The 18992-nt window shown below is 35.1% G+C and overlaps 1 protein-coding gene across 1 annotated transcript in view; it reads left to right on the forward strand.

Moving 5' to 3' along the window:
• The window catches only part of EFCAB3 (EF-hand calcium binding domain 3), a 493997-nt gene that overhangs the window by 254913 nt on the left and 220092 nt on the right, over positions 1-18992 (forward strand). The window contains exons 48-53 of the mRNA XM_069541641.1: positions 1786-1890; positions 2486-2539; positions 3137-3241; positions 6738-6791; positions 7734-7838; positions 9809-9862. Coding sequence (XP_069397742.1) covers positions 1786-1890; positions 2486-2539; positions 3137-3241; positions 6738-6791; positions 7734-7838; positions 9809-9862 — 477 coding nt within the window. The remainder of the gene's footprint in view (positions 1-1785; positions 1891-2485; positions 2540-3136; positions 3242-6737; positions 6792-7733; positions 7839-9808; positions 9863-18992) is intronic.

Here is an 18992-nt window from a genome sequence, read left to right on the forward strand (position 1 = left end):
ATTTACAAATGCCACCATCTGTCATGTATACTAATTACAAATTTGTAGTTTTTTAGCATTCAGTCTATATTTTGCAGATTAATCTCATGTTCTGTCTTAGAAGTCCCATATTCTCTTGTGACTTTCCAAACTTTGGGGGAAAAGAAATACCACATTTCAAGTTTGTATAGCAAAAAAATAGCAGTGATTCAGGGAATTTAGTAAGATGCCAAAAAAAAAAAAAAAGAAAGAAACTAAATGGAGATTTCATTCATCAAAGGTTAGATTACATATGTTTTGAAGTAAAGAATGTTAGCCCCCAGAACCAGAATTCCCTGAGCATTTATTGAACTCCTTTTGAAACTTTATGTTGTATAGACTAGTCCCCAAGACAAGTTGCAGAAGAAGTGGACTTGTTTTCTTTTTTTTTAATAAGGTATAGTTGATGTACAGTTTTATATGTTTTAGGTATACAACATAATGACACACAATTTTTTAAAGTTATATTCATTTAGGGTTATTATTGGGCTTCCCTCATAGCTCAATCAGTAAGGAATCTGCCTGCATTGTTGGGAAGATCCCCTGGAGAACGAAAGAGCTACCCACTCCAGTATTCTTGCCTGGAATATCTCATGGACAAAGGAGCCTGGCAGCTCCAGTCTATGGAGTCTCAAGAGTTGGACATGACTTAGTGATTAAACCACCACAGAGTTATTATAAAATACTAGCCATATTTCCTGTGATGTACAATATTTCCTTGTAGCTTGCTTATTCTATACATAGTGGTTTCTAACTCTTAGCCCCTTACCCCCAAATTATCCCTCTTCTTTTCCCTCTCCTCACTGGTAACCAAGAAATGTCCTTAATTCGAACTTCATAGTTTACATCCTTGAAGGTTTAAAGAGACACATGTACCCCAATGTTCATCGCAGCACTGTTTATAATAGCCAGGACATGGAAACAACCTAGATGTCCATCAGCAGATGAATGGATAAGAAAGCTGTGGTACATACACACAATGGAGTATTACTCAGCCGTTAAAAAGAATTCATTTGAATCAGTTCTGATGAGATGGATGAACCTGGAGCCGATTATACAGAGTGAAGTAAGCCAGAAAGAAAAACACCAATACAGTATACTAACACATATATATGGAATTTAGGAAGATGGCAATGACGACCCTGTATGCAAGACAGGGAAAGAGACACAGATGTGTATAACGGACTTTTGGACTCAGAGGGAGAGGGAGAGGGTGGGATGATTTGGGAGAATGACATTCTAACATGTATACTATCATGTGAATTGAATCGCCAGTCTGTGTCTGACGCGGGATGCAGCATGCTTGGGGCTGGTGCATGGGGATGACCCAGAAAGATGTTATGGGGAGGGAGGTGGGAGGGGGGTTCATGTTTGGGAATGCATGTAAAAATTAAATATTTTAAAATTTAAAAAATAAAAAAATAAAATTAAAAAAAATTAAAAAATTAAAAAATTAAAAAATAAAAAATAAAACAACCCCCCCCCCCAAAAAAAAAATTTTGGTCTCTGTGCTAGAATTGTTGAACATTAGTTAATTTGTATTTTTCACTTCAGAGCAAATATCCTTAACCTTAGGTTAGTAGGCATTGAGGGAACTTTTGAATAGGCTTTTAGTGGGTACATAACCTGCCTAAAATACTGTATAAACTTTATGTGTAATGATATACTGCTCAATTCACAATGGGGTATATGGTATCAAAAAAGTTAAAGAAACTTTTCTTTTGGAATCATTTAATACTCTTTATGGTCTTCTGTTACTTTTTTTAGGTGGGAAAGTTAATATCAAGAACCTGGACACCATTCTAAACAATCTGGAAATCAAACTTGCAGATTCAGAACTTAAAGATCTGACTCAAAATATACATGCTGATGGTAAGTATGTTATCAGATATGGTAGTTACCATGAAGAAAGTTTAGTTTAAAACTATTCAGTATATATAATGGGAGAAATTATAGTTTCTGTAGGAAGAAAGGAGAAGAGAAGTATGGTGATATATCATGTCAGTGACCGATGTATAGTGAATGTCATTTGAATTTATGAGCATCAAGTTAAAGTAGAAATTAAAGCACTATACATTGATATGTATAATATAGGTAACTTTTATGCTCTCTACAGTATCATTGTTAATGGTAGAATCTTGCAAATTTTGAATATAAGAATATTGATTCTTGAGATGTACTTACATCTGAATCATTTCCCCTTAGTAAAACAAATAGGTTTGAAATATTATAGGCCAAAAATTACATCATTGCAACTGTATGGTTTTCATATTTAGAATTTTCTTCTTTGCTGATTAAAAAAGTAAAAGATAAATAATAATCTAGAAACTGTGTTCAATAAATCTTTGTTAAGTATATAAAGCAATTAGGATGGTGCCTAACACATGGTGTAACTATGATAATTATTCTTACATTTTGCACATTTATATGTATTATATGTCAGTGTGATTTTGATCTTCCTCTGTAGTTGATAAGAAAGTTTCTCTGGAAACGCTTATGGATAAAGTTACAGATTTCACAGGTGAGTGAAAGTTACTATAAAATTAAGATTCCAATTATCTACATTAAATTCTCTTTTCTCCTTAATATTTCCCAGTATTCTATTATTGACATGAATTCTGCTGTCTTCCCATATTCGCCTCTAATGCCTAATTATTGATATAAAATTATTCAAGTTTTTATAATGAATTACTATATTCTTCCTTGCTTTAAAATTCTATAAATCTGTTGTTTATGCCAATAATATAATTCACTTCACCAGTGTTTAATAACCTTAGTATAGAGTGGCATGGCAAATTAAAGCATGAAATCTAAATATGATCAAGGTAATATTTTCATTATATTCATTATATAATTCTTATTTTTAAAATTAAAATATTGTTTGAATAAGCACCTTTTTATTAACTGATCAAATTTTATGGAAGTGGTCTTTTCTAATTTTAGGAGAAACTCTTTTGTTTATATTAAGGAAATAAATTTGACTTGACAATTCTAATGTTAAAAATGTTTTATTTTTACTTCAGTCCTCAAGTTGAAAATTAATCACCATAAAGTAACTTCCTTAGAAATAATTACTGCCATATGAAATGATGATATATATATCCAATCTATTTTAAAGGTGAGAAGATTGAGTCTAAGGATGTTAAAAATGTTGTTAAAAATCTTGGAATTGAGCTTGCAAGTGAAGAACTAGAAAAGCTAATGAAAACACTGCCAACTGATGGTGAGCCATACAAATGTCTGTGGGGGCTTCCAGGGAGCTTGAATTTTTGTGGATTTGTGTTAAAATTTTAATTTCTTATTAAACATGATAAAAGAACATTTTAAAAAACTAAAATTCAAGTTATATATTAAAACTATCAGTGTCTACAATGACATAACACTTCACACCAGTCAGAATGGCCATCATCAAAGAGTCTACAAATAATAAATGCTGGAGAGGATGTTGGTGGAAATGTAAGTTGGTGCAGCCACTGTTGAGAATAGTATGGTGATTCCTTTCAAACAAAAACAAAAATTGAGTTACTATATGATCCAGCAATCCCACTCCTTGGCATATATCCAGAGAAAATTCTAATTCAAAAAGACACATGTACCTTAGTATTCATAGCAGTATTATTTACAGTAGCCAAGATATGGAAACAATCTAAATTCCATCAACAGATAAATGGATAAAGAAGATATAGTGTATATATATACAATGGAATATTACTCAGCCATAAAAAAGAATGAAATAATGCCACTTGAAGCAACATGGATGGGCCTAGAGATTATCATACTAAGTGAATAAGTCAGACAGAGAAAGACAAATATCATATGATATCTCTTATATATAGGATCTAAAAACAAAAAGCTACAAATGAAGCTATTTGCAAAACAAAAATGCACTCACAGACATAGAAAACAAACTTATGGTTACCAAAGGGGGAGAAAGGGCAGGGAGGGATAAATTTGGAATTAACAGATATACCCTACTATATATAAAATAGATAAGCAACTGGCACATACTGTATAGCACAGGAAAGTATATTCAATATCTTATAATAGCCTATAATGGAAAAAATCTAAAAAAGAAAATATTATATATATAACATCTTATGGGAAAACCTGAATGAAATTTTGGCCAACCCAATATGTATATTACTGATCACTTTGCTGTATACCTGAAACATTGAAAATCAACTGTACTTAAATTTTAAAAAATTAAGAAAAAAAAACTGTCACTGTCATTTAGAGTTTATTTTACAAACCAAGAGACTCTTCAGGTATAAATTGACATCAGAGCTAAGAAATGTCTATTGTTATCACTTAGGCCACTTGTGGGCTTATGTTATAAGAAGGAAAAATATAGAGATAAAGAGCATTTAAAGAAATTAAAGGTAAAAGTCAGAATTAAAAGGAAAAAAACATATTTATGTTTTGTTATAATAACCTCAGATATGTAGATGACACCACCCTTTTGGCAGGAAGCAAAGAGGAAGTAAAGAGCTTCTTGATGAAGATGAAGGAGGAGAGTGAGAAAGCTGGCTTAAAACTCAATATTCAAAAACATAATAATAATAAGATCATGGCATCCGGTCCCATCACTTCATGGCAAATAGATGGGGAAACAATGGAAACAGTGACAGACTTTATTTTCTTGGGCTCCAGAATCACTGTGGGTAGTGACTGCAGCCATGAAATTAAAAGACTTGCTCCTTGGAAAAAAGCTATGACAAACCTAGGCAGCATATTATAAAGCAGAGACATTCCTTTGCCAACAGAGGTCTGTATAGTCAAAGCAATGGTTTTTTCAGTAGTCATGTATGGATATGACCATAAAGAAGACTGGGCACCAAAGAATTGATGCTTTCAAGCTGGGGTGTTGGAGAAGACTCTTGAGAGTCCTTGGACTGCAAGATCAAACCAGTCAATCCTAAAGGAAATTAATCCCGAATATTCATTGGAAGAACTGATGCGGAAGCTGAAGCTCCAATACTTTGATCACCTTATGTGAAGAGTCAACTCTTCCCTGATGCTGGGAAAGATAGAAGGGAGGAGGAAAAGGGGACAACCGAGGAAGAGATGGTTTGATGGCATCACTGACTCAATGGACACAAATTTGAGCATTCTCCAGGAGATGGTGAAGGATGGTCCATGCTTCAGTCCATGGGGTCTCAAAGAGTCCAACATGACTGAGTGACTGAACACCAAATGTTTTATTATAGTAGGCCTAACTGGAAAAGACAAGTTTATTATACTGAGAAAGTGAGTGAAAGTCGCTCTGCTGCTGCTGCTAAGTCGTTTCAGTCATGTCCGACTCTATGTGACCCCATAGACGGCAGACCACCAGGCTCCCCCGTCCCTGGGATTTTCCAAGCAAGAGTACTGGAGTGGGTTGCCATTTCCTTCTCCAGGGGACCTTCCCGAACCCAGGTCTCCCGCATTGTGGGCAGACGCTTTAACCTCTGAGCCACCAGGGAAGCCCTCAGTGGATGTAAAGTGGTATCTTATTCTGCTTAGAATTTGCATTTCCCTGATGATTAATGATATTGAGCATCTTTTCCTTGTTCATATTGGTGTTTGTGTATGTCCTTTGGAGAAAAATCTATTCATATCCTTTGTCCATTTTTAAATTGGGGTTTTTTTGTTATTGTTATTGTTGAATTGTACGAGTTCTTTATATATTCTAGATACAAATCCTTTATATATTCTAGACATAAGTCTCTTGTCCAATATGTAATTTACAAAAATTTTTTCCCATTCTGTGGATTGTCTTTTCACTTTGTTGATTTTGTCCTTTGATGCACTAAAGTTTTTAATGTTGATGATGTCCAGTTTTTAAAATCTTTTTGCTTCTGCTTTGGGAGTCATATCTAAAACGCCATTTCCTAAAGTCAAGAAAATTTATACCCATATTTTTTCTAAAAGTTTTATTGTTTTAGCTCTTATATTTTCATCTTTGATACATTTTGAGTTAATTTTTGTATATGGTTTGAGGTAGGGATCCAAAAGAATGTTGTTTTTGCATGTGAATATTTCATTTTCCCAGCATTATTTGTTGAAAAGACTATTCTTTCCTTATTTTCACCATTGTCAAAAACCAATTGACCATATATTGAAGGACTTATTTTAGGGCTTTCAGTTCTACTTCTTTGATCTATATACTTAGCGTTACGCTAGTACCCTTCTGTGTTGATTACTGTAGCTTTGTATTTTATAAATTTGAAAGTGTGAGTCCCCAAAAGTTTTTCTTCCTTTTCAAGATTATTTTGGCTACTTGGGGGTCCCTGTTTCACTGAATGCATTTTAGAATCAGACCATCAATTTCTGCAAACAAACCAGTTGGAATTTTGACAAGATTGCATTGAATCTATAGATCAATTGGAGGAGTATTGTCATCCTCACAGTATTAGATCTTCCAATCCATGAATGTGGATATCTTTTCATTTATTTATATCTTCTTTCATTTCTCTCTACAGTGTTCCATAATTTTCAGAGTATATGTTTTGCACTTCTTTTGTTAAATTTATTCTTAAGCATTTTGCTTGTTTTGATGCTCTTGTAAATGGAACTGCTTTCGTAGTATATTTTTGACTTACTCATTACTATTATATAAAAATAATTGATTTTGCATATGGATAAAAAGTTTTAAATTTTCTATTTCTGAAATTATTTAATTCATATTATTTTATATCTTACTAATTTTACAATTACATGAATTATGGCTTTTCTTACAGCTGCTGGAAAGTTATATCATAATAGATTAATGAAGAGTGTGAAGTCTCTCAAAAGTAAGTAAGAAACAAAATTTTAAGGCATATTATCTAGATTCTGTAGATTTATATTATCAGAGTTCTTCAGACATATCTGCTACTGCTGCTACTGCTCCTAAGTCTCTTCAGTCATGTCCGATTCTGTGCAACCCCATAGACAGCGGCCCACCAAGCTCCCCCGTCCCTGGGATTCTCCAGGCAAGAACACTGCAGTGGGTTGCCATTTCCTTCTCCAATGCATGAAAGTGAAAAGTGAAAGTGAAGTCATTCAGTCGTGTCTAACTCTTAGCGACCTCATGGACTGCAGCCTACCAGGCTCCTCTGTCCATGGGATTTTCCAGGCAAGAGTACTGGAATGGGTTGCCATTGCCTTCTCCATCATAGCATTCAAGTATAAATCTTATCTTTATATAATTTGTCATTTATGATTCTTTTAGCATGACTATATTCTGTCTGTTATTAACATACAATTTTTCTTAGCAGCAAGTCCAGTATAGTCTTAGTTTCTTTTCAACTTCTTATCAAAAGGAAAAATTTACCCCAACCAAAAAAAAAAACAACTAACCATTATTAAAGAGCAGTGGTCAACTGCACTGATAATTCACATATCAAGTCAGTAAATAGAAATAACCCTACCTTTTGTGTAGAGGAATTAAGTTGTGGCCTGCGGTTCTACTTGTTTAAGACCCTTAACACTGTTTTACTATGTATGCTTGTCACCAAGAATAGATAAAGGAAATATAATTCTGACTCTTATATTGACTTTCTATTTGGATCTTCAGGTGGACACATTTGTTTGGGGTTTCAGCCTTTTTGAAATAAAATGATAACAAAATCATATCATCTCTTTTGTTTTACTATGTGGTCATTAAAGTTAATACTAATAACACTTTTTAAATATTTTCCTTATTTTGCTATTATATGACTTTTCAAATGTTACTTTACTGTCTCTGTCCTAAGAGGGGAAGATTAAAAACAATAATCTCCATGAGAGTTTGGAAAATATGGGAGTCAAGCTCACAGAAGAAGAACTTGCTAAATTGTCAAAAAAGCTACAAGTTGATGGTGAGCACTAGAGATATTCTTAGGGCATTTTTTCCCCATTACCTTCTATGTGATATCCTTAAAGAATAATTATAATTGATGCCAGATAAATACTTAAAAGCTTAGAGGAGAGCTCAATATTAAGGTGAGAGTAACCTAAAATTAATCTAGAATCAGCATCATCTTTCCCTATGGATACCCAGAATTTCGAGGGGTTAGCAGGATCATTAGCACTAATAGATCTACATTAGTAATAAAACATTAGGGAGAGTTATCAGTATAAAGAAGTCAACAGAATCCATGTGTTTAACCTGTCATTTGTTCCTCTATCCGTTGTACTCTGTCTCAGTCCCCTGTCCTTACCACTTAGTTAGCTAAACAGTGATCTAATTCTATGGATGTGATTCAGGTGTTATCTTATCTGATATCTGTGGCACCTTTCTTATTTGGTGAATTCTTACTTCTTAAAGCCACTGTCATCTCTTCTATCTCATTTCTATATGGACCACTCTCTGGATTTTTCTCATACTTATTTTATTCTTCCTTCTCTGTTTCCTTCACCTCCTTCTCTTCTTTCAGCAGCCTCTTAAACACTTGAATTCTCAAGATTCCCTCATCAATTTAATATTCATTACACTTTTATACATTCTATGAAAGACTGTCCACTTCCATGATAGCAACTCAGAAAAAAATTTTAATTACCCCTGTGTAATGAATTCTCCCACATCTTCATCTTTAGGTCCAACCTGTCACATCAGACATCTTTATTTTGGTGTTCCCTTAGAAGTATGTTTTAATCTTAATAACCCAAAGCAAATTTTCTTCCTTAATAAGTTAACTTCTGCCTGTGCCTTATTTATTATAGTATCATCAACCCAATCATCTATCTTTATAACTTGACTGGTACTTCTTTTCCTTAAGTCTTATTGGAATACACTATTATACAATAAGTCATAGTAATTTTTCAATCCTCAGAATTTCTCAGATTTATCCTTGACTCTCAACATGTGACTTTGCTGCCTGAGCTTAGCCCCTTTTCATCTCTAGTTTGGAGATAACAACAGCATCCTAATTAGTCCTTCGACCTACATTCTTATCTCCTTCAAAGTTATTCTCTATTTACCTGGCAAAATGGTGCATCAAATCAAATTGGGACCATATCACTCACCTCTTACAACTCTTTATTTATTCCCACAACCCAAAAGGTGAATGCTAATGTCATTATGACAGTTTATAAAGACTCTCAATCTCAAACTGCCTCTCTGGCCTAATCTCTCTTTCTTCACCTTGCATTTTATCTTCCAGCCATCCTAGACTGCTCATACATAGCATGCTATCCCAGACCCATTTTGCTTATCATAGTGGTTCTCAAGCTTGAGTGTGTATAAGAATTTCTCAGACTTGATGAACCACAAATTCCTAGGCCACATACCCAGAGTTTCTAATTCAGTAGGTCTGAGATGGGGCCCTAGAATTCACATTTCTAACAAGTTGCCACATGATGCCAGTGTAGCTGGCCTAGGAACCAGATACTTCAAGTATCACAGTATTAATTTATCTCCTACTTGTTAAAAACCCTTTCTCCTTCTCCTTCTTCTAGTTATCTCCTGCTAATTATTTTACTCATCTCAGATATTAACCTCCACATGCTGCCTTCACTGAATGCTCCAGGCTTGATTAGGGCCTGTCAGATCTTTGGCAGTACCGGAATATCAGGTCAGCATCAAGGAAATCTTGATAATTATACTTATAAAACAGAAGGGCTCCCCAAAAGCCTGGGTTGAGTATCTTTTCTCAGGCCCAGAGTTTATGATCTCCAGAAAACTTTATTAATATGACATAAATCTTCAAAACCCCAAAATTTAAAGGAGTGTTCATTTAAATTTTGATGTGAGCCTAATTTAGCTGACTTTATTATCCCATATGAGTAATTTATATATATTTCCTAAGGTCATACCATTATTATATATTTTTTGGACTTTTACTTGTAGCAAATGGAAATGTTGATCTGCATAATGTGATAGAAGAAGTGAAAGGCATTACAGGTGAGTATAAAGTCACTATAAACCTAAGGTTGGTGTGGTAATTATGTTTTGCCATTAACAATAATTGTCATGTTGATTCTGCATTATACTGCTTAATGTAAATATTTGTCTAGAGTTGGACTTAGTGGTACCTATATTTCAGTATTAAAATTTTAGTGTCATGTCTTGGTAGAAAGACTAATTCTCTAGAGTAGTTCTCATAAATCTTTTCTCTTAGTACAGTAAAGAAAAAATCAAGCTTTGCTTCAAATTCACCTAACTGGTCCCCCAATTCTCCTGAACTTCTAGTCTCATGAAATTGGGCATTCCTACTTACTAGAGGTTTAGAGCTTTGCTCCTTTCCCAAAAACTATGTAGAAGCCTCAACTGAGGCAAGTACTTTGAAAGACAGTACTTTCCCTTCCTGGCTACTGGACCTTATATAACAGATTCAAGTGTCAGCTTGACCCAACTGAAGAAGTGCTGACCCTTCTAAGGGATAAAGAGATTATTCATAGAAGGAACTGCAATACTTGACTGCTATGTACTGGCAAGGACTAGGACAGCATTTCTGGGAGAAGATCTTCAAGTATAACCCAGAATAGAGTGTGGAAAATTAGGTTGAGGCTGGATAGGAAGAGTTTGTTGATGTGGGTGCTTGTTCCTGTAAGTCCAGTTTTAATGCCCAGCCAAAACTACTTGGGGTGGACAGTAAACTTCTGGGTTGGCTCCTAGGAGCTTGGAAGACAATGGCCCACATCAAATTAGGTGAAAATGCCAGAACTGCCTTGATACAACGCTGAGGAGAGAACAAAAAGTTCGAATAAGTTGGGTATACCAGAATAAATCTATTATGTAAGACCTAAAGATCCATCAAATAACTATGTTCCTCAAGAGGGTCTATGGAACACTATCTTTAATGATGCAGTAAGTGTATCCATCCAAATGTCCCTACCACAAGTCTCAGTGTCCAGCTCCCTGCCAGAGCCAGGACTGTGATAGAGCAGACTTTCCAAGACTGCACATTCAGCTTTCTCTGAGGTTCTGCCATTCTGACCATCAGGTACTGACCTTGGTCTTCAACACTGTCTCCTCAATTAGGAGATGAGAGCCTCTTAAACTGCTGCCATGGAAGCCTGCCCTTTACACATGCCTGAAGTTACTAAGCAACAACCATCCAATTACATTGTAAAATTAAAATTTACTTGTATTTCTCAAACATTAGAGAATATTATTTGAGCCAATACATCCCCTTCCACCTGTATGTGTTTTTTTTTGTTCAAAAATTTTTAGTATAAATTTATTCATTTTAATTGGAGGCTAATTACTTTATAATATTGTATTGGTTTTACAATCAATTCTCCAAAGGTGAACATCCCAGCAGTTTCAACAATACTATGTGTTACAGGTTGCCAGGTGACGCAGTGGTAAAGAATTGGCCTATCAATGCAGGAGATGTGGGTTCGATCCCTGTGTCAGGAAGATCCCCTGGAGGAAGAAATGGCAACCCACTCTAGTATTCTTGCTAGGAAAATCCCATGGACTAGAGAAGCCTGGTGGGCTACAGTGCCTGGGGTTGCAAAGAGTTGGAAATGACTTAGCATGCACATACACATGCATGTGTTAGGGATTATTACCCCTTCCCTAACACCATCAATGGAATCTTTGTTATAACCTATCCAGCAAGGCATACACCACCTTATGCTCTGCTTCTGAGGATCACTTCCAAAGCCAAGTGTCCTAAATTTGGTTTTCAGAAGCAGACCATGAGACTAGTATTTATGTGCAAGTGAATTGTTACAGAAGAGTTACCAAAGAAAACTTATATAAGGGGATAGAAGAAGCCGAGTAAAAGCCCCGTCTTAGACAAAGTCTTGATACCTTCAGAATAACCCCACTGAAGATCTCTGTAAATTACACCTCAGAGTTGTCCCAGTCGAGAGCTTTCACACTTTCCCTCAATCAGTCATTGGCTGACCCAGCCACACTTTCTTTGTTTTCTGTACAAGAGAGAAAAGCAGTCTTCAGTAGCATGAGGGTAGTCTTACAAACAAAAGTTATAGGTGCTACTTGTTGGAAGCAAAACCACACCATGGCTGGGGATGCTCAAAAATGGTAAATAGGATCTGAGAGATGTGCACAGAACACAGGGACTACAAAAACTAAGAAACATGTAAGCCTACCCATGATTCAAGTGAAAACTCTGTGTTTACTTATGAGACACAAGACGAAAATGCAATGGTTATGTACTAGAAGACAGAGAAAAAAGGAAAAATCATGGAGAAAAGAAGGAAAAGAATGAGATGAGTAGGTTTAATATTGATAAACCACCAGCTCCTGTGTAGATTTGCTACCAGTTCACTTCAGTCACTCAGTCGTGTCTGACTCTTTGTGACCCCATGGACTGCAGCACGCCGGGCTTCCCTGTCCATCACCAACTCCCGCAGCTTACACAAACTCATGTCCATCGAGTCGGTGATACCAACCAACCATCTCATCCTCTGTTGTCCCCTTCTCCCGCTTTCAATCTTTTCCAGCATCAGGGTCTTTTCCAATGGGTCAGTTCTTCTCATCAGGTGGCCAAAATAATGAAGTTTCAGCTTCAGCATCAGTCCTTTCAATGAATATTCAGAACTTATTTCCTTTAGGATGGAATGGTTGGATCTCCTTGCAGTCCAAGGGACTCTCAAGAGTCTTCTCCAACACCACAGTTCAAAAGCATCAGTTCTTCGGTGCTCATCTTTCTTTATAGTCCAACTCTCACATCCGTGTATGACTACTGGAAAAACCATAACTTTGACTAGATGGACATTTGTTGGCAAAGTAATGTCTCTGCTTTTTAATATGCTCTCTAGGTTGGTCATAGCTTTTCTTCCAAGGAGCAAGCATTTTTAAATTTCATGGCAGCAGTCACCATCTGCAGTGATTTCGGAGCCCAGGAAAATAGAAGTCCTTACTGTTTCCATTTTCCCCCCACCTATTTGCCATACTTTTGCTATACTTTTTCCAGTTTTAACTGAAAAACTTTTTTTCTAACTTTAAAGTAAATTGAATAAATTTACTCTAATCAATATAATTTAAAATTTTTTCCTTTGTTACTCACATAGTGGATTATCACATCACTTTATCTATAACCTGCACTGAGACTTTTCTTAAAGCTTCCAGAAAGTCCAATCAAAAATTTGGTATATTGGTTATTTATATTGACATGTATAATCTATAGGATATATATTAACTAACCAAAGCAAGATGTAGAATCATCAATATAGAAAGTTACATTTTATGTAAGTAAGGAGAGGAAATAAGAACCTACATGCTTATTTTTGCAAAATCAATCTGAAATATAACTCAGAAAGTAATTTTAAAAAATAGTTCACTTGTAGGAGATTCAGGAAACATTGTGAAGGGGCTAGAAGGGAGTCTGAGTATATTTATTATTTAGTTTTAACTTAAAAATGCTTAAATATTTTTAAAAATCAAATATTTAAGAAAAATAAACTCTAAAATTGAAAATAAACTGAAACACATGAGTCTAATTATATAACAAAGTGGTAACAGAATGATACATGAAAGTGAAAGTCATTCAGTTGTGTCTGACTCTTCACAACCCTATGAACTATACAGTCCATGGAATTCTCCAGGCCAGAATACTGGAGTGTGTAGCTTTTCCCTTCTCCAGGTGATCTTACCAACCCAGGGATCGAACTAAGGTCTCCTGCATTGCAAGTGGATTCTTTACCAACTGAGCTATCAGGGAAGCCCAATAGAATGATATAGGGAAACTAGTTATTTCAAGTGATTTCTGAAATGCAGTTCTATGATTGAACAGTGAAATATATACTAACTACAGAAAGGACTTCAAAGGAATCTTAAACTTTATTCAATAGTTTTATCATTAATAATAATATTGGAATTTAATATTGTGACTAATACAGGTAAAAGCAGAATAAAACAAATAAATGTGTTAATATTCTTGAAACTAACATGTTTCAGTTTCAGAGAAAAGAGGTACAAATATACAATCAAGAAGTTAGGAAAAATCCTGTAACTGTAAATTTGGATCACTGTGAATTCATGTTGGGTTTTTTTTTTTTTATCCTGTTTGTTTTAAAGATGAATTTCCTGTATTTTCCTTGAAAGAAAAGGACCTAGAAACAATCACATCTTAATTTCAATGATCATGGTTTCTGAATAAAATTTCTACTAAAAGGAACCCCAGAACTCATTGGAGAAATTCTGCTTCCAGGTCTGGGATAGGAAAAGTACAGAGTAGGCATGGGCTACCTTTTTTCTGAAAGCAAGGTAGTATTTAACGTGTTCATGTCAAAAGAAACAGGAGTAGACTCCTGCTGGTCACATTGGGGAGAACTTGAGCATAAGAAGGAAGGAGGATTTTGCCATACTTCAACATGAATCCACCGCGGGTATACACGTGTTCCCAATCCTGAACCTCCCTCCCACCTCCCTCCCCATACCATCCCTGTGGGTCGTCCCAGTGCACCAGCCCCAAGCATCCTATATCCTGCATCGAACCTAGACTGGCGATTCATTTCTTATATTATATTATATATGTTTCAATGCCATTCTCCCAAATCATCCCACCCTCTCCCTCTCCCACAGAGTCCAAAGACTGTTCTATACATCTGTGTCTCTTTTGCTGTCTCGCATACAGGGTTATTGTTACCATCTTTCTAAATTCCGTATATATGTGTTAGTATACTGTATTGGTGTTTTTCTTTCTGGCTTACTTCACTCTGTATAATTGGCTCTAGTTTCATCCACCTCATTAGAACTGATTCTAAAGTAAAAAAAAATAATAATAATAACAAAAACAAAAGGAAGGAAGGAGGGAGGGGAGAACATGGTGCCAAATAGTGTAAAGTATCTTAAACGTGAGTCAGAAGTCATAAGAAAGCAGTTGAATATGAGGTTCTCATTTGGCTTTACACCATTATCTAATCACTTCATTATGAATCTTGCTGCTCCTTGTTTATATAGATTACATGTCATTTTTTAAAAAGCAGATTTGTTTTTATTTAACAAGGTAATCAACCATGTTGCTTAGAAATGTATCCCACACTCTCATCAATTATTTGGGGGAGGAAATAGTTACTTGCAAAAAAAAAAAAGATGAACTATTTATACAGGAATTTCAGTTAATTGTTATATGACATCTCTGAGATTAAACGACAAAAAAATGAAATGTTTTATATGGTGCCTGGTACCAAAAAAAAAAAATTCTCCATAAAGATTAGCTATCATTATCATTAGTAGTAATAGTGAAATCTCTTTTTCTTCCAGTTTTACTGAGATATAATTGACATATAATTACTGTATAAGTTTGTGTTCAGCATAATGATTTGACTTACATACATCAAGAAATGGTTACCACAGTAAGTTTAGTGAACATCTATCATCTCATGTAGTTATAAAATTAAGAAAATAGAAAAAATTTCCTTGTGATCAGAAATTTTAGGCATTCTTAGCAATTTTCATGTATAACATTCAGTAATGTTAACTATGGGCTTCCCTGGTAGCTCAGCTGGTAAAGAATCTACCTGCAATGCAGGAGAGCCCAGTTCAATTCCCTGGGAAGATTCTCTGGAGAAAGGATAGGCTACCCACTCCAATATTCTTGGGTTTCCCTGATGGCTCAGGCAGTACTAGAATCCTCCTCCAAGACAGGAGACCTGGGTTCGATCCCTGGGTTGGGAAGATCCCTTGGAGAAGGGCATGGCAACCTACTCCTGTATTCCTGCCTGGAGAAGCCCCATGGACAGAGGGCTACAATCCATGGGATCGTAAAGAGTTGGACATGACTGAGCGACTAAGCACAGCACACAGTGCTAACTATTGGGGTAGGAAATGGCAACCCATTCCAGTATCCTTGCCTGGAGAATCCCATGGACAGAGGAATCTGGTGGGCTACAGTGCTGATTATATTTATCATGTTGTACATTACATCCCTCATACTTATTTACATAATAATTGAAAGTTGTACCTTTTGACTGCCTTCATCATATTTCCTTTCCTTCCACACCTTGCCCCTGGTAACCACAAATCAGATCTGTTTTTCTATGAATGTGTTTGTTTTTGAAGTATAACTGTCCGACAAAACTGTATTTGTTCTTGTTACACAATATAGTGATTGAATATGTCTGTTCATTTTTAAGTGATCACCACAATAAGTCATGTCACCATATGAAAACATTACATAGTTATTTACTATATTCCCCACTCTGTACATTTAATGCCCTGTGACATATATATATATATATATATATATATATATATATATATATATGTTTGTTTTTTTTGCAACTGAAAGTTTGTTCCTATTAATCTCCCTTGTCTATTCCTTTTATTCCCTACCACTGTCTCCTCTGGCAACCATCTGTTTGTTCTCTGTGTCTAATTCTAATACTGTGTTTTTGTTTTGTTATATTTGTTTGTTTTGTTTTTTAGATTTCTCATATAAGTGAAATCATACAATATTTCTCTTTCTTTGTCTGACTTATTTCACTTAGCATTGTACCTGCAGATCCATCCATGTTGCTGAAAATGTCAAGATTTTTTTATGACAGAATAATATTCCATTTCATTATATATGTATATATTTTATGACTAAGTAATATTCCATTCCATAAATATATATACACCACATCTTCTTATCCAGTCATCTCTTGATGGGCACTTAGGTTGCTTCTATATCTTGGCTATTGTAAATTTGTAAATAATGCTGCAGTGAACATGGGGGTGAATTCTTCTTTTCTAAGTAGTGTTGTTTTCATTTTCTTTGGATAAATACCCAAGAGTTAGAATAGCAATATCATATAATAATTCTGTTTTTAATTTTTTGATGAATCTCCATACTGTTCTCCACAGTGGCTGCACAAATTTATATTGCTGCCAATGGTGTACAAGGGTTCACTTTTCTCTACATTCTCTCTAACACTTGTTATTTATCTCTTTGATAACAGGCTTTCCAACAGGTGTAAGGTGATAGCTCATTGTGGTTTTGATTTACATTTCCCTGTTGGTTAGTGATATTGAGCATGTTCTCATATAATCTGTGTGTCTTGATTACAAAACTGTCTGCTCAGAGCCTCTGTTCAGTTTTTTTAATTGGATTCTTTTTTTAGTGTTGAGTTGTTTGAGTTCTTTGTGTATTTTGGATATGAACTCCTTATTGGATATATTGTTTGCAAAATCATCTCCCACTTAGTAGATGGCCTTTTCATTTTGTTGATAATTTTTCTTTGCTGTGCAGAAGCCTTTTTATTTAACGTAGTCCCATTTGTTTACTTTTGCTTATTTTTTCCCCTTTTTGCTTATATTTTTGTCTCCTTTATTTGAAGAGACAGATCTGAAAGATACTGTTGAAACTTTATGTTGAAGAGCTTATTACCTGTGTTTCTTCTAGAAGTTTTAGGGTTTCAGGCCTTACATTTAAGCTTTTAACCCATTTTGAATTTATTTTTGTACATAGTGTGAAACAGTGGTCTAGTTTAACTCTTTTGCATGTTTTCCAACACCATCTATTGAAGAAATTGTATTATTCCTATTTTATATTCTTCCCTCCTTTGTCATAGATTACTCAGTCATATAAGTGAGAGTTCATTTGTGGGTTCTCTATTCTGTCCCATTGATTTATGAATCCATTATTGTGCCAGTACCTTATCATTTTGATTACTGTAGCTTTATAGTATACTTTGAAATAAGGAAATGTGATACCTCCAGCTTTATCCTTCTTCCTCGAAATTGTTTTGACTTACTGGTCTTTTGTGATTCCATGCAAATTTTAAAATTATTTGTTCTAGTTCAGTGAAAAAAATGTCCTTGGTATTTTGATATATACCTTGATGTGTATCCTTGGTAATTTGATAGGGATTGCATTGAATCTATAGATTGCATTGGGTAATATAACCATTTTGACAACATTGACTCTTCCAATCCACAAACACAGTATATCTGTCCATCTATTTATGTATCTTCAGTTTCTTTGATCAGTGTTTCATAGTTTTCCAAAAACAAGTCTTTTACCTCTTTAGTTGGATTTATTCATAGGTATTTTATTCCTTTTGATGCAATGGTAAATGGGATTACTTTCTTAATTTTTCTTTCTGGTACTCTGTTTTTAGCATATAGAAATGCAATAGATTTCTGTAGATTAACTTTACAGAATTCATTGATGAGGTCTAGTAGTTTTTTGGTGATGTCACTGGAATTTTCTGTGTATAGTACATGTCTTTTGCAAGCAGTGACATTTTACTTCTTCCTTTACAACTTAGATTTCTTCTATTTTCTTTTTGTTGTCTGATTGCAATGACTAGGACTTCTAATACTTTTGTTCAATAAAAGTAGTGAGAGTGGTCATCCTTGTCTGGTACCTAATCTTAGCTTTCAGCTTTTTCACTGTTGGGGATGACGTTAGCTGTGGGCTTGTCATGTGCTGTGCTTAGTCGCTCAGTTGTGTCTGACTCTTTGCAGCCCCATGAACTATAGCCCACCTGCCTCATCTCTGTCCATGCGGATTCTCCAGGCAAGAATACTGGAGTGGATTGCCATGCCCTCCTCCAGAGGATCTTCCCAACCCAGGGATCGAACCCAGGTCTCCCACATTGCAGGTGGATTCTTTACCATCTGAGCCACCAAGGAAGCCCATGAATACTGGAATGGGTAGACTATCCCTTCTCCAGGGATCCTTCCCAATCCAGGAATAGAACCAGGGTCACCTGCATTGCAGATGGAATTTTTTTTTACCAGCTGAGCTACCACAGAAGCCTGGGTTTGTCATATATAACCATTATTATAATGAGCTATGTTTCTGCTATAGCCACTTTGTAGAGAGTTTTTATCATAAATAAAAGTTATTTTTTCAGAATCTTTCTCTGCATTTATTGAGATGTTCATATGATTTTTACTCTTCAATTTGTTAATGTGGTGTATCATATGATTAGTTTGCAGATATTGAACCATTCTTACATTCCAGGGATAAATCCCATTTGACCATAGTGTATAATCCTTTTGATATATTGCTGAGCTTGGATTACTAATATTTTGTTGAGGATTTTTGCATCTATGTTCATAAGTGATACTGACTTAAAATTTTCTTTTTTGTGTGATATCTTTGTCTGGTTTTGGTATGATG

This window comes from Ovis canadensis, chromosome 11, assembly GCF_042477335.2.
Source record: "Ovis canadensis isolate MfBH-ARS-UI-01 breed Bighorn chromosome 11, ARS-UI_OviCan_v2, whole genome shotgun sequence".
In the NCBI taxonomy this organism is placed as follows: domain Eukaryota; kingdom Metazoa; phylum Chordata; class Mammalia; order Artiodactyla; family Bovidae; genus Ovis; species Ovis canadensis.